This window comes from Pollicipes pollicipes, unplaced genomic scaffold (genome assembly GCF_011947565.3).
Source record: "Pollicipes pollicipes isolate AB1234 unplaced genomic scaffold, Ppol_2.1 Scaffold_5724;HRSCAF=6776_pilon_pilon_pilon, whole genome shotgun sequence".
NCBI lineage: Eukaryota > Metazoa > Arthropoda > Thecostraca > Pollicipedomorpha > Pollicipedidae > Pollicipes > Pollicipes pollicipes.
In genome coordinates, this window is record NW_023596746.1 from 4128309 (window position 1) to 4144535 (window position 16227).

Sequence of the window (16227 nt, forward strand, 5' to 3'; positions counted from 1 at the left end):
CCAGTGCTCGACGTCCAGTGCTCCAATGCTGCCCTCATGTCCAGCGCATTACTACGCTGCAACCAGACAAGCATGAGGCATGCACACGCCTTTCTTGCAGCGTGCGCACCACAGTAGGCCACTACAGCAGACCGCAGAGCATAAGGTATATGACATATCATCAAAGCCTAGCCCTCGTACTGCCCCCTGGTGCTCTAAAATCCACTTACAGCTTTACGAAGTGGCCGCGGCAAAGCCTGGCGCTAACGTCGATCCCCAGCACAGGACACGCAGCAGACACGGGCGAGTAAACACATTCGTTGGCCGGTTAAGTTTACTGCTGGACTGATTCGGGCAGCTCGTATCGCATGCGTACCGCAAGCATTTTGATTTTCCTGGTTTGTCGTACTGCGTTGGTGATGTCCGGAGATTGGAATCCGTCACCAGCAGTGCGGCGCCATCATTCACGCCCCAATCAAGTCACGCTCTCGTCTGCCGAGTCTGTCAATTCCTACGTGACATCGCATAAAGTGAACTGAAAAAGCTGACCTTAATGTCCGCCAGCGAGCCGGGCCAGCCGTCCGGAGACCGCTCTTCACAACTTCCCTCGTGCCTTGGCAATCTAGGCGACATCAAACAGGCGATGTGATGCATGCAGACTCCTCTCAGACATCGCTGGTGATAGCGGGAATAGGCGCCGTTAGCGCCTCTTCCCGTGATCCGCCAGAGGCGCTCAGGCACGCTCCAGAGCCTGCAGGCGCTGCAGCACGTAAGGCGCGTGTGAACATCCACTCACATATCCTGAGGTTTCTGTCATTCCAAAGACATCCGACTCTCCGAACTGAACCCAGAGACGTCGCACCAGAAGCAAACTGACAAGACCCCTACGGCAGTGCATGTAGATAAATCATGCCCGAACGGCGTCTCGTTCGCTTTCTCTGCACATTCGCCCGCACCAAGTGCTCTCCTTCCCACGGCAAACGGCTAAGGCCGTCCCGACTTTCCTGTCGAGCTTCTGACGTCACTGTTGCACCTCCGCTCAAACCAGCTCCACGGCGCCGCAGCCGCCACATCCACCCCACAAACAAACACCAACAATATCACTTTTATTACATCGTCTGAATCAAAAGCGGTAACATGTCAACAGGGGCGATGAGTATACAAACTATGTACACATGCGTGTCTGACTCGTGGCAACGCAGCACGCGTCCCGTGCGGCCGTCCGCGGCGCACGAGCGTCCGTCCCGCCGGCGGCGGCGGCCGGCTCTGGTCCCCCGTGTAAATGCGTCGGTGGGCGGCGCGCGGCCAGCGCTACAAGATGCCGTTGGTCAGGTATTGGAAGCCATCGTACAGCTTGGTGGTGAGCGAGTGGATGGAGGACTCGACCATCGAGTCGACCAGGTATTGCAGCTGCTCCTCCGTCATGTTCATGTGGAAGCGGTTGCGCAGAAACTGGACGGTGGCGGCGCCCGAGCGGAAGCAGGGCAACTGAGAACCTGGCGGACACCACAGACGGCAGTCAGCACCACACGTGTCCGCAGAAGATGGCGCATTCACAGCGCGGAAGTTTGACGCACGATATTTAATCATCGGCCATTGACGTCATAGGCCCAATGGATTGATCGCATTTCATTCGCTGAACGAACTAATTAATGTTGGTTGACATCCATAACTTCAAGACACCTGCGAGAAGTCAGCCAATTTAGGGACGCCTGCGATATTCGGTTCTCCTGGGCTTATTGTTGATCACCAATTCGTTACGCACCACATTTACTTTATTTCTGCTTTACATGACCATGAAGATTTTCTACTTTACGCGAACCGGGATGTTTCATAACCCCATTGAGCTCTTCAGAAGACACGAAAGTTTAAATATTATTGAAAAAAAACTGCACATATAATAAATACACTTTTGAGCCTGATTCACAACAAAACTGTGCTGTCCCTCTCAATGAGCATAATCGGCCACCGTGAAATAAGAACCTGTTTGGTTACGGCACAACAGCTCTAGTACTTCTGATTTTGAAAACCAAAATATGAGTAAAAAGGCTCCGACGGTGAAATTGAAGTACGCCGTCAGGAACGTTTATGAAACTCGGTATGTGGAGGAAATAAGTTAGAGTTTTCTTTTGACAAAGAGAAGTGATGACTGTTTATATAAAACTGGCATCAGGCAATTTATTCTCGCGAGTGACCGCACGGCACCACCAGCTCTCCCGCGCCGGATGGTGGCGGCGGAGCTCCGCATCCACTCACCTGACCGCATGATCTCAACGAGCGTGAGCAGCTTCTCGTGGTGCTTCCTGGCGGCCACCAGACCCTGCAGCATCAGGATCTTGAAGTACTCGAACATGTCGGAGCCGAGGCCGCCCATCACCTCCACGAACTCGGGCGTCAGCTTGAACGGCGACGCCTCGAAGCCCAGGTTCTTGGGCGACGTGGAGAGCATGAAGCCGAAGTCGATGTGGATGAGATGGCCGGCGCTGTCCAGCAGGATGTTGCCGTTGTGGCGGTCCTTCACCTGCAGCAGGTAGCAGACGAGGCAGTAGGCGGCGCAGCTCTGCACGAAGTTGCGCTGCGCCGTCAGGAACGCCTCGCTGTTCACGTCACCGAACTCCTGCAGGAAGTACTCCTTGAGCGACATGCGGCTGTTCTTCTTGACCTGGTGCAGCGACACCGTGTTGACGACGGGCTCGATGAGGCCCGAGTCGGCCGACAGCACCAGGATGCGGTACGGCCGCACCCACAGCGGCACGCGCTCCAGCCGCCAGAGCCGGCGCAGTGTCTCCAGCAGCTGGTAGGCGAGCAGCTCCTGCCGCAGGTCGTCGCCGCACTTGACGATGAGCGGCATCAGGCGCCAGCCGGCCAGGTGGCCGTACGGCGAGCCGTCGCGGATGCGCCGCTCCTTCTCCGCCCACGGCTCCTTGAGCACGGACGCCGACGGGTCGTCCGGGTCGCGCGCGAACGTGGAGCGCGGCGCGGCCAGGCTGTCGGCCAGGCGGCGTCGGATGTCGCCCGGCGCGATCAGCACCGGCTCGCGGCTGTCGGCCGACTCCTGCGACATCTGCGACAGCGTGTCGCGCTCCGCGTCCCGGCCCGCCTTGCGCAGCTGCCAGTACTGAAACGGCGGGCGTCGCACGATCAGCGCACGCGCCCGAGCACGCAGGGACGGCGGGTCAGGCGCCAGCACCGGCACCGGGGCGGGTGCCCGGCCGCGCCGGTGAAGCCGGAGACAGCATGCCTGGTGACTAGGACCAAGCCACGCGTCGGAGCGCAGCACAGGGGGACAGTCAAGCGGCACGCAGCGGCGGGGCGGGCGTCGCGCGCCGTGACAGACAGCAACGCTTCACACCACACCAGTCAGCTGATGGCTGTACACCCGGACCGAGCAGAGCGCCGGCTGAAAACTTTGGTACATGGGCGGACAGGGAGTCGGCCGCCCGTAACATGACAAGATGCGGCAGCTCCGGGGCTGTCCCAGTAGCTGGGGCTGCTCTGCGCCCGTTTCCAGCGCGGGACCGCGACCGGACGCCTCCGATGATGCGAGACGCATCGACCGAATCCCGTCCCACAGCGGGTCCAATTCATCAACAGCTGACCCACGGCAGGATCTCGTGAAAAAAACACGACGCAGCGCCCGACCAATCAGCGCCGGTTTCCGCGAATCACGCCGGCCAATAGGCGGTTTGATGGCGCGGAGGCGCGATAACCGCGTGGGCCTGACGGATAGACTTCCTGCCCCGTCCTCACGCTCCACTGACGCGCTGAAGTTCGCAGTCCACCATTAGCCGTGATCAATGGCGCTTGCCACGCGGGCGACACGTTCGGCGCCGCCCGGTTTCCAGCCGCGCTGGCAGACGGCCGCCAGACCCCCGTGACGCCAGAGAGGCCGCGGACAGCCCGTCCGGGGCCGAAGCGGCGATGATGACACGCCGCGCCGGCCGCCCAGGGACTTCCGACGTGCGGCGAGGCTTACGTGGCCGCCGGGGGCCGCCAAAAAGCCCAAACGTCTACCGGAGCGAGGTCGTGCTGCACGCTGCCTCCGCAGCGGAGCGCTCCCTGCGCGCGCAGTCGTCACACAACGCTCATCGGCTCACGCGGTGGCGAAACGGGCCCTTCCCAGCCTTCAACGAGCATCTGCCGTTGCAAGTTTGGCTGCGCACTCGGTTGCTTGTAAACTGGGTTTTCAGCTAGTCGGTTGCCACGACGCCTTCGAAGCCCACAGCCACGCCTCCCCGGCCGTCTACAGCCGGCGTCACTCACCTGCTGCGAGATGTCGTCGTCCTCCTGGCTCCAGCAGTCGGCGTTGTCGGCGTCCATGTTGCCGTACAGGCTGAAGGTGGTGGGCAGGGAGGGCGCGCCGGCCGCGGCCGCCGCCTTCTCCAGGCTCTCCTCGGAGCGCGTGTGGCGCAGCGTGTTGATGCACTTGGCTGGCACGGGCGCCGTCTCTGGCCGGTCCACTTCCACCACCTCTACGTACAGCATGTACGGCGCCTTGTCCTGCAACGACCAGGCGACGGTCAGCGACGCTGGTGAGGCAGTCATCCGTCTACGTGGAGGCATCACATGGATTAACTGGACGACACTTGAAGCACATTGGGTCGCTTTTCTTACTTATCTTTCCAACGCAAGCTGACCAGTGCGATCGGAACGGATGATGACCATTTGGTGTATGATACTATCAAACGATTTTTGATACAAACATGAAATACTCATGACTTTACCTCCATAACGAAAACTATGGATACCAGTCCAGATTCACAGAAAAGCCATTTACTGTGCCACAACTTGAGCCGCTTAATCAGCATTCCGTTGCAGCCTGGCACCTACAGCAGTCAAATGGAATCAATCTCGAAGCCATGACAGCGTGCTGAGAAATAAGCTCAGCTGGTCGACTGAAAGCAGCTTACTTGGAACAGCACTCCCACCAATTCCCAGAAATCAATGCATGATCAGGTGTTCCATCAGCAACGGCGGCGGAGCCAGAACACACTCAACCCTACCTCCCCGCGCCGATCCAGCCTATCGAACCGTCTCGCGCAATAAAACATCAGAGACGGGCGGTAAAAGCAACAGGCGGCCCCAACGGTCTGCCACCGGCTCACGCGAACTCCGCGAGCGTCAACACGCCCTTACTCCCTCAATAACCCCCCTCCGGCCGCCGAGCCGCGCAGCAGCAGCCCACGGGAGCAGAGCAGCCTCCGGCGGCGGGCCGCCAGGGCGCCGACTCACCTTCGAGTTGAGGACGGCGGCCGCCTGGGCTGGGATGCGCACCACGTGGTGGCCGGCGCTGTGCAGCGGCAGCCAGACGCGCGCCGGCAAGTTCAGGTTGAGCAGGCTCAGCTCGTTCAGCAGCTGGGTGGTTTTCGCCTCGCGCGTCGGCATGGCGCCCAGCCGCTGCCCGATCGAGATGAGCGCGTTGATGAACTCCAGTTGCGGCCGCAGACGGGGCGCCTGTCGACACGGTGGGAGGGACGTCAGCACGGTGGGAGGGACGTCAGCACGGTGGGAGGGACGTCAGTACGGCCGGAGGGACGTCAGTACGGCCAGAGGGACGTCGACACGACCGGAGGGACGTTAACACAGCCAGAGGGACGTCAGTACGGCCAGAGGGACGTCGACACGACCGGAGGGACGTCCACACAGCCAGAGGGACGTCAGCACGGCCAGAGGGACGTCAACACGGCCGGAGGGACGTCAGCACGACCGGAGGGACGTCAGCACGACCGGAGGGACGTCAACACAGCCAGAGGGACGTCAGCACGGTGGGAGAGACGTCAGCACGGCCGGAGGGACGTCAACACAGCCAGAGGGACGTCAGCACGGCCGGAGGGACGTCAACACAGCCAGAGGGACGTCAGCACGGCCGGAGGGCCGTCCAACAGCCAGAGGGACGTCAGCCGGCCGAGGACGTCAACTTTGGGACATCAGCACGGCCGGGGGACGTCAACACAGCCAGAGGGACGTCAGCACGGCCAGATGGAACGTCGCCACGACCGAGGGACGTCAACCACAGCCAGAGGACGTCAGCACGGCCGGAGGGCGTCACACGGCCGGAGGGGCGGCACACGGCGGAGGGGCGTCAACACGGTGGGAGAGGACGTCATGCACGGGCCAGGAGGGACGTTAGCACGACGGAGGCCAGCCAGTCACACGGTCAGGCATCCGACGAATCGCGGTCCGGTATCACGGTGATCAGAACTGTGTACAGGGACCCCCCCGCCACCGCCCACCCGCCTCGCCGACACACCGTCACCGCGTACGCCTGATAATTCCGTCCACACAGACCTAGCTCCGAACCACCCTGCGGCACGGCACCAGCCGACGTCAGCGTGTCGCCAGGAGACCGGCCACCCAATCGCTCGCCGTGAAATGCCGCGCCGCGACACACGCGACGCGTCAATGATCGCCGAGCGCCGGCGGCGGCGAGCGCCGGCGGTAAAGGCCAGCGGACGCGCGCGCCGCAGGCCGGGTCGGACCGGGCGCCGCCCACTCACCCCGCAGTGGCACTGCACGTGGCGGCCCAGCAGGTCGTTACACTGTCCCTCGTGGCTGTCGTAGCAGGTGCAGCCGCTGTCGAAGGCGCGGCCCGAGCTCACGTCGCCCAGGTAACAGCGCATGCTGCCTGCCGGGCGGGTGGCACACACGCGTTAAATTGCGAAGCGGTCGGGCGGACGGGCGACACTGCGGACGACACGGCGGACGTGCGGGACTCGACTGGGAGCGCAGCCGCGCACGCCGAACGCCCAGCGTTTGCTTCGTAGTTTATCGAGAGCCGCCCGCAAATAGAACGCGACGCGACCACGTTCGATTATTTGCGTAGCACAGACGCGCAGAGCCGACTGCGCCGAGTCATCCGGCACGCCGGCCGGTGCCCAAACAGCTGGGCGTGTGTAAAGACGAGACATGAGTGGCCGCCTCAATCTCGCGCTCCTCCCCGAGCGACAGTCAATACGGCGAAAAAACAGCGCCAATTTCACCGCCGAATATCCAGGCCCGCAGCAATTAGGAGTCGCCAACGAAGACGGCGTCCGGACAAAAAGCGCCGCCTGCTGCGCGGGTCGCAAAACACGGCACCCGGCGCTGGCGGGGGCGGCCGCCGCGTGCGCGAGGCATACGTGAGCGGGAGCTTAACTTTAGAGCACGCCAGATACATACGCAAGCAGCGGCGAGCGCGCAAACAAGACCGGCTGGCGGTCTGAGGCCGGTGGAGAAGGCGGCTGGGCAGGCGGGAGGACGAGGACTCAGAGGAGGACTCACCTGTCTCGGAGGAGGACGCGCGCGGCGCCAGCTCCTCGGCCGGCGGCGACACACCTTTGGAGGACAGGTCAGAGTCAGCGGGACTGAAGGACGTGGTACACGGACACAGCGCCAGCCAGGACAAGGTGGTGAGGAGTCGGACCCCGGAGAGGACGGCGGAAGCCGCCGCCAGACACACCCCTCCGGAAAGGGACGGGCCCTCCCATCCTACACCTCCCCGCCGACCGACGCACCTGTGCTGGGCGTGCGCTGGTGGCTCTTGGAGTAGCTGGCGGCCGCGTCGCTGCGCGAGCGCTGGTGGGTGCGGCGCAGCGGAGAGAGCGTGTGCTCGGCGGCGCGGGCCGGCGGCGGGCCGGGCACCTGCAGACGCGCCGACGCCGGCTTCGGCCTGCCGAGACACGCGTCAGTCACGGCACGGCGTCACGTCATGCTCACCACGTACGGCTATCAGCGGGCGCCGGCCGGACGTGGACCTTGCGCCGGCCCACGCCTCTATCGGATCAGGAGGGGGCGGGCGGCGGGCGGCGAGGTGGAGGGCTCGCCGCCGGCCGTGCCAGCAGTATGCACTTCGGATGCAGTGGAAAGCCGGGGGGCTTCCTGGCTGCGTAAGACATGGATGGCAGATGGATAGCTCAATGGATAGCAGCTATAGCGACAACGACGATACGACGACGAACGCTCACTGCTTCATTGATTCGGACGTCACGTGCTAGAACTGGGTCGCCAACGTGCATCTACACCTTATTGCGACGCACGGACAGTGCAGCGAGCTTGCCGGGCGACGGCCAGCGGCCAGCGCGGGCCGCGTCCGGCGTGGAGGGGACGCCGTTCGCCAGCTCAAGCGGCGGCACACCGTCCCACCCGAGCGTCGCTCAGGTCGGCCCCTCCGACACCGGCCGCCAGCCCAGCCCGGCACCCCAACCGCCGCAGTCGAATCAGCAAGCACCGGCCTTGACGCGGACGCCCGCGCCGCCGTTCGCGGGACGTGAGGCGTCCGCATTCGCCGCTACAGCTCCGTCACGAGGCCCGGCTATCCGGGCCAGACGCCGCATCAGCCCGTCCCACGCGCCGAGGTCCGGCCGAGCCCTGAGTCAGCCGCTTCAACGGCAGCCCAGCCATACGCGGGAGGCCGAGTAACGAGCCGCCGCGGGCCCAACGGTCCGGGCCGCCGCGCCGCGTCCACCAACGGCTGCGCGTTCATGAACGACAGCCGGCGTCGCGCGACCCGTCCGCCTCATCTCCGGAGCGGTGCGCCCTTCCCCCGACCTTGGCACCGGCGAGCTGGTCCGGCCGCCGCCTCCATTACTAAACCACCGGCCAATCCCATTCTCCCGACGCGGCCCGCTCGGTGCCGGGCGCGGCGCAACGGACATTCAATCGGCACGGCCGCATCGCATTTCAAGGCGAACAGAGCCGGGCCGGCACTGGGGCAGAGGTGCGGCCGCCGGCGCCCGCCTCGGTGGCGCGGCCCAATTGCGGGGGTGCCGCCGACCGTGCACGTACCTCAGCTCGTCGGACAGTATCAGATTCCGCAGGCGCGTGCCGTGCGGCTTCTTCTTGTTGGAGAGATTGGCGTCCGAGCTGTAGGCGTCCAGCAGGCGCGCCGTCTGCAGCGAGAAGTCGACGCTCTTCCGGCACCTGGAGCACGGCCCGGCCGCCGGTCAAACGCGCCGCCCCGTCAGCGCAGCGTCGACGGCGGCGAGCGGTGAGGCTCGCGGCGGCCGCGGCGGACGGCCGAGAGCGGCGAGCACACGGCGCACTCGACACGAGACGGAGACCAGAGACAGGGAGAGAGAGAGGGAGAGGGAGAGGGAGACAGACAGAGAGAGAGAGAGGGGGGGGGGCGAATTGTAAGCGCCAGGCGAGCCCGCTGAGCGGCGCCACTGCGACAGCGGCAGCGGCGAGCGACTCGGCCCGGCACACGGCGGACGGGGCCGGCCGTCACGCGACGGCCGCATCGGCACACGGCAACACGACACGCCGGCCGGCTTCGTGGAAAAATATCGCCGGCCGGCCGCGGCGGCTGGCTGTGTCGCGACTGGCGGAGCACGGCCGGCCGCGGCCGGACCAGCGCTGGGACGTACCTGTGCACGAGGTAGGGGTGCAGCACCTCGGCCACGTCCGGCATCTGAATATACATGTTGACCAACTGCGGCAGGAAGAAGTCGGTCTCCGTCTCGCTGAAGCTGAACATGCGGTTCACTGCAACAGAGGGGCGGCGGCGTCAGCCCTGTGTCGCCGGGCGACCGGTGTTCCGTGCCAGCCGGCGCCGGCCACCGGGCCGGCCGCTGACTCACGCGGCGCCCTGTTTACCCAACACCGCCGCTGTATACGCCAGGCAGGGGCGACTGTCCGCGGCACGAGACGCGATCAGTCAGCGACCGCCCGGGTGTGGCCGGCCGGCGCTGCACGGCGGCCACCCGCTCCAATCACGGCCATCACGAGCGTGGCCGGGGCGGCGGCGGCGGCGAGACGGGGCGCGACGCCCAAACAAAGGCGGCGGCGGCAGGCGGGCGGCACGACTCGCCGGCTGCAGCTGCCCACCCCAGCCGTGCACCGGGCCGGACCCCGCCACGAGACGCGCGCCGGCCGGGCCTCCAGCCGGACCTGGAGCCGCGCGGCCGCGCCGCGGTCGGCGGCAGCGGAGGACCTACGGCACATGCACGGCTGCACGGGACGGGCGCGTGACGGCGCCGCCGGCCGCGCGCCTCCCCCCCCCGTAGCCAGGCGGGCGGGCGGACCGGCAGATACACCCACGCGACGCCCAGCGCCGCCCAGTGACCGGCGCCGGCGACTGATTATGATTAGCCGGCGGGAAATGGGGACAGAGCCGCGCGGACACGCAACGGCATGGGGACTGACGCAGTGCACCGACACAGCGTCGGTGTGCGGGGCAGGGGGCTTGACGGGGTCGACCGCCGCTGCCGGTTTGCTGAGGGTCTGTCACCGTTCTCACTTTGAAGAGCGGCCGTAGTGAGGGGAAAACCCTGTACAGTTCTTCGTGAATGAGGCATTCGGATTATTCCATCGGACGGCTCTAAGGGTGTGTCAGAACCCCCTACCTTTCGCGTGCGGAGGGTGAGGGTGTGCCGGGTACCCCACCACCGTCCGTGTCTGCCGAGGGCCCGTCCCGGTCCCCAGCCGCTGTCCATCTGTGCCCCCGACGGCCGGGGCGGCAGGTGCGCGCGCCATGGTCCGATGAGTCAGTACACAGCCCGGCTCATCCGTCGCCGGGCCGAGCACTTATCAGTCCGTTTACACGTGAAGGTCACCGTTGAACAGTCGTCACAATACGGGCGGGCGCAGCGGCGCGACAGGACGGGGGGCGGACGCAAAAACCGGGCCTCGCTCAGCCCCGCGACAACAGGAGCTGCATTCCGCGCCGGGCGGCGCGCGCGGCCCCGGTCCCAGCGCCGGTGGAGCGCGGCCGACCTCGGCCGCGCCGAGCGGCCCCGGGCGCCGTGTCGCCCTTGACACAGGCCGCTCGGGCGTACCCGACGCGCCCGACCGCATGCCATTCGATACACCGGCGCGCCGCGTCGCGCCGGCAAGAACCGGGCGCGGCCGACGGCGCAGCCCCGCGACGCTGTCGGCCTCGCGGCCCGGCGCGGTCGAGAGCCGCCGCCGCCGCCGCCGACAGCGGCCGGCCACCGCCGCACATCGACGCGAGCGGCGGCGGGGCGCGCGCGCCGCGAGCCGCCCGCTGCCGCTCGCTCGCCGATCGATACGGCGGGCAGGCCAGCGGCCGGCCGGGCGCAGCTCCGCCGGCTGCCTGCCGGCCGGCAGCGGTCGCGTCGGCCGTCGCGCCGCGCTGGCGTCACATGGCTGGTGTCACACTGTCACACTGTGACGGCATCACGCGGTCACAGTTTCGCTCTGTGAGCGCCAAATGACCAAAGAAATGAGCGCGTCCCAAAACGCTGATCGCCGTCATTGCACAGCGTCGCTGCTACAACACCACACTTGCGGGCTAACACCCTGCCACGGCACGGGGTCGTTGCAGCAATTCCGTTACCGAGCAACACTGAGAGACGGCGGTACACAGCCTGGCCATAACGCCGGCACGCTGGTGCAGCGTCACACCGTGCCACGCCGCTCAAACCTCACCGACGGCAGCGTCCGCGGCAGTGCCACACAGGCGCGAAGCCGGGCCGGCCGGCCCGTCACACCTCGCACCATAACCCGGGTCGGAGCTGACCCCGCGCCGGCTCTGGCCCGGCTCCGGCTGGTAGCGGCCGCGGTGCGCCCGGACACGACTCACCAGCCAGGTCACGACCCGATACCTGGCCATGCTCCACACCCATCGGCAGCGGAGTGGAGCTGGCGCACGGGCGCGAGACCACCGCTCGCGCGCCTCACGACCGGCCGTACTCCAGCCTCGGCACCGCCACCCGTCCGTCGGATTACGACGCGGACGGCTCGAACGGCGGCCCGTCGTAAACCGATCATGAGATTGGCGTCTACGATCTCCGCCTGGTCTGTAACGACGCGACGCATTCCGTTCCGCCTGATTAACGCGTGGAAACGGCGTCAAATGCCGGCCGCGGAGTGCGTCGCCGGCTCCAGGCCAGCGAGGCCAGTGTGACAGCCGGTCGCTGACGGCCCCGACGGAACCCCGGAGCTCGTCCGGTCGGCGGCCGGGAGGAGGCGTCCGAACGTCGCGGCCCATTTCGCCGCAGCTCCGGGGCACCACAGGACGTCCTGTGTTCCTGTGACCAGATTGCAGGGGCGCGACGCTGCGGACCAGGCGGTGCGCGGCGGAGGAGCCACCGGGGGTCTCCGGGCGGGCGGCGCCCGACCTGGGCTCGGGCAAAGACGCTCCGCTCCGTCCGGCACGCGACTCGGACTCGGGCAAAGACGCTCCGTCCGGCGCCCGACTCGGGCTCGGGCAGGGACGCTCCGTCCGGCGCCCGACCCGGGCTCAGACAGGGACGTTCCGTCCTGCGCCGCTGCGCCGTCGTTCTCACGCTAGCCGAGGGAACACGCAGGGGGTCAGGGAACGCCGGCTGGCGTAGGGTGAAAGCCGAAAGGTCACTGCCGACTCATTATGGTACCCAGCGCGGGAACGGGAATCATTAGGCTCGCTGTGCTCCCCCTTAATATGCGCGCCAGCAACGCCAGTGCATAGCCAAAGCTCACATCCACCAGCGAGGGCAAGCCAACGTTCAGAAACAATTATAAATACGATATTGGGAATGGTCTGAGCCCCTTGTTGACAATGTTTCAGCCGACCCACAGTAAATACATGACACATACGACAGATGTACGAATACAGTTGGAGTAGCGTCCCGCATCTGCGGACGGGACGCAGGCGCTGCCGCGGTCTGCGTGCCGCGCCGCCGCGCTCCTCCAAGTGCAGCCTCCGACCGATCGGCGGTGCGAGCGTACCGCCTCCGATTGCCCGCCACGCGGCCACATCCGGCGCCGGCCGCCCCCCGCGCCCCCGATCCGACCGCAGGCTGGTCACGAGAGTCCGGCCGCGGGGGCGAGCAGGCAGCGCCGGGAATCACGCGCCAGCTGCACGCCCTGGCCCGCGCCGAGAGGCCGGCACATGGCGCGGCGGCCGCCCGCCGGCCGGCCGGCCCCGTGCAGACGGTACGTGACCGGGCCAGCCGCTCCTCCGGCCCCGCCGGCTGCGAGCCGGAACGGCGCCGGTGCCGAGCACAACAGGCCGTAAACGGGCGCCGGCCGGCCGGCGGCCGCGGACCGCCTCCTCGTGACTGCGCGGCGGGCGGAGCCGGCGCGCGGCCCGCGGCCGGCACGGTCTCCTCTCGCCTGTCGGCGCGGCGCAGCCGGGGGCACCGGCCTCCCGTCGCAATCAATGGCCGTCGGCGGCAACGACGCCGGCGGGCCGCCGCGCGGGAGGCGAGCCGCGGCGCGGCAGACAGAGGCGTCGCCCGGCCGGCGCGGCGTCACGGGCCCAGGCGCCGGGCCACGTGCCGCGCCGTCATGGCGTGCCGACGCCGGCTCCGTGGGCGTGCCGCCTCCCGCCGCAGGTCCGGGAGCCGGCCGCTGGCGAGCGCACGCCGAGCGCGGCGCCGCCCCGCCGCAGCCGGCCGGCCGGCTGGCCAGGCGTCAGCGGCTGGAGCGAGGCCGCAGCGGCGTGATGCAGACCGAACATCACCAGCCGGCCAACTCGGCCTTCCAGACAAAGGCCGTGACGTCAGCAGGGTCTGAGCGGCGGCCGCGGCCGCTGCCGTGATCGGCACCTCGCCCAGAGCAGCGTCCGAGGCTAACGGGAGTCTGCCCCCCCCCCCCCCCCCCCAGCTGGCCGGCTGCCGGCGGCGACCCGCGTCGATCTAACTCGCTCCGCGCCCGCCTAATGGGCGAGCCGTGTTGCCGCAGCCGGAGCCGTAGCGGTGGCGCGGCCGGCCGCTCGGCGGTGGCCTCGGTCGGCGGCCGGCGCTCTCACGGCCGGCGCGCGGCCGCCGCCGGCGCACCGTTACCAGCAGCGGTCCAGGGCCGCCGCCGTCGCCGCCAGACGTCCACCGAGCCGGCGCGGACCGACGCGCGGAGGAGCACCGCGCCGCAGACGGGCACTTGTGACCACCAGCTCCGGCGCTGAGCTGCGAGTCCGGCAAACGGCCCGAAACGAAGCCCCGACGTCGCGGCGGCGGTTTCTTGGTGAACTTCGCGCCCAGTTTCCAGATTACATCTGATACTTTTTGGGGCAATTTCAGCCCTAATGCGCTCACCGGCTGTTATTAGATTACGTCACGAGATACGAGAGCAATTACAAGCCTCGTTCACACGACACAAAATGAAATAAACGATCCCCGTCAGATATGTGTCGGCCGCCCGGAACACAGCAACTTGTTTCGATGTAGTGCTGACAACCGACCACTTCCGGTCAACAATGCAGTTGCATTACGCTACAATTTTCGAACCTCCCATCATACGCCATCTCGTCTTTCTTCATCTTGCACTTAGTGCTGTCCAGGGAACTATCACCGTACGGGAGCTGGGCAGCCTGAACCCGGACTCCTTCGGAGTACACGGCGGGGTCATTCTGCTGATTACCAGGCGCCAGCAACGGATGGCAACGTAACATATCGTCTGAGTGCGGAATAGAATCGCCTGAGAACGGAGCACAGCACGCAGCGCCACGGCCACGACACGCGAGGCGTAGCATCTGCTACCGTTGTAACTAAGTCTGCAGCCGTCCATCAGTGATCACCAACAACCCAATGTCACCATTTGTCAGCATTGCCTGAAATGAGGCCAAAGCAGACCCCGGCCAAGTCCCCAGAAAGGTAAAGACAGCAGAAAGGCTACCAACGGGCGCAGCAAGAGCGCACTGCTTCGGAGAAGCGCTCTGAACAAAAAATCGGTTACGAGCCGGACACCAGAGCACACGCGGCCGCGTGACACGGCTGGCAGCTCGGTAATGAACCCTGCAGCTGCACGGCTCGATTCTGCGGACGCCTTGAACGCCGAGCGACAGCGGCCGACAGCAGCGGCGGTCAGCCGGCTGGCGCTGAATGGCGGCGGCCGCAGCCAGCGGCGGCCGGCGCCGGCCGAGCCAGCGCCCATCGACATCTCAGTCCAGCTTCGGCGGCGACAGACGACGCCGTACTCACCTATGTACATCTGCACGCCCGGCTCCTTCGAGTTAAACAGGTAGTTGACGGCTATGCTCATGTCGAACAACTTGCTCTCGAAGAGCCGAAGCAGCCACGACTTCTGCGGCGCGCCGCCGGCGGCCGTCGCCGTCGCCGTCGCCGCCGTCGCCTCACCGGCGGCGTCCTTGTCCTCCTCACTGTCGGCAGTGGCGGCGGCGACGGCCGGCGCCGGGCTGCCGGGCGCCGCCATGCCAGGCCTCCTCGCTGTCCCGCAGGTCGCGCTCCGAGCCGTCCGAGCTGATGCCCGAGTCGGTTGAGCCGAGGCTTGAGGCGTCCTCGCCGGTCAGCCGGCGCTCGACGGCGGCCGGCCGGCCCGGCACGCGCACGACGGCCGGCGGCGGCGGCAGTGGCAGCGGCGCGCGGCTCGGCCGCGGCTGGCGTGGCTTGAGCGGACACGAGAGCGCCGGCTTCAGCGCCGGCTCCTCGGCCGCCTCGAGCTCGGGAATCTCCTGCAGCACCGAGTCGAGGCTGCGGTTGCGGTGATGCGTGCGCCGGAATGAAGTGTGCTGCAGCGGCGGCAGCACAATGCCCATCGACCTGCCGGCAGGGGGGGGGGGGGGGGGCGTCAGAGAGAGCCGGGCCACGACTGGTGGGGCGAAGCTAACGCCGTCAGTCGCCGCGTTAGACACGGCTGACGCTGTCAGTTCAAACAAAGCACAAACTGCCTCGTCAGGCGGTCAAACTGCTCAGTCACTGCAACACACAGACACCAACACTACAGCGCCGGACACGCCGCCTGCACACACCCCACCCATGCCCAAACCGTCCACGCCGCCTCCGCCCGGGCGGACACGCGCCAGACAGACCGGACGGCAGCCCTTGGCGAGCATGAAAAATCGCTCCGTCCACTGAGTCACCCAGCCAGGGTTCCCCACCAGAGCCAGCCAGCCAGCCAGCGTCCGGCTGCCAGGGCTACCATGTGTTGGGCGGGCCGGCGGCCGATCGCGTCCGTGACGCTCTCCCGACGCCGGCACCGTGTCGGCGGCGCCGGGCCCAGGGCGTCCCTGCCGTCCCGCCCCGCAGGCCCGGTCGACGGCGCCGCACCGAGCATTCACCGGGGCTGCGCGGCCGACCCGAGCATGCACGGCGCCACCGACCGCCTCGGTCCAGCAGCGCCGGCGTCGCACCGGTTTGCAGGCCGATAACCAGGTCACGACGCGGCCGGCGGGGCGCCTGGCCCGCCGCTGACAGCCACGGCCGGTCTGGAGCCGGCCCCAGCCGCCTCGTCAGCCCCGGCCCATGGCTCGGGCACGCCCTCGAGTCCCGACCCCGCTCCCCGACTCACACAGGGCCACCCCCGGTGCCGAGGAGCTCGGCTGATCCCCCAGTCAGACACCATTCCGCGCCATCAATCCATGTCAGGGTC

The 16227-nt window shown here is 67.0% G+C and overlaps 1 protein-coding gene across 1 annotated transcript; it reads right to left on the reverse strand.

Moving 5' to 3' along the window:
• Positions 1–1071: 1071 nt before the first annotated feature.
• Positions 1072–15172, reverse strand: fwd (phosphatidylinositol 4-kinase beta fwd). The gene is made up of 9 exons (XM_037225919.1): positions 14820–15172; positions 9324–9441; positions 8743–8877; positions 7473–7627; positions 6477–6604; positions 5212–5433; positions 4243–4479; positions 2236–3097; positions 1072–1475 (listed from the first exon to the last, which is right to left on the reverse strand). Exons 1-9 carry the CDS (start codon positions 15049–15051, stop codon positions 1291–1293), a joined length of 2274 nt encoding a protein of 757 aa, XP_037081814.1. The 5' UTR covers positions 15052–15172; the 3' UTR covers positions 1072–1290.
• Positions 15173–16227: the final 1055 nt, after the last annotated feature.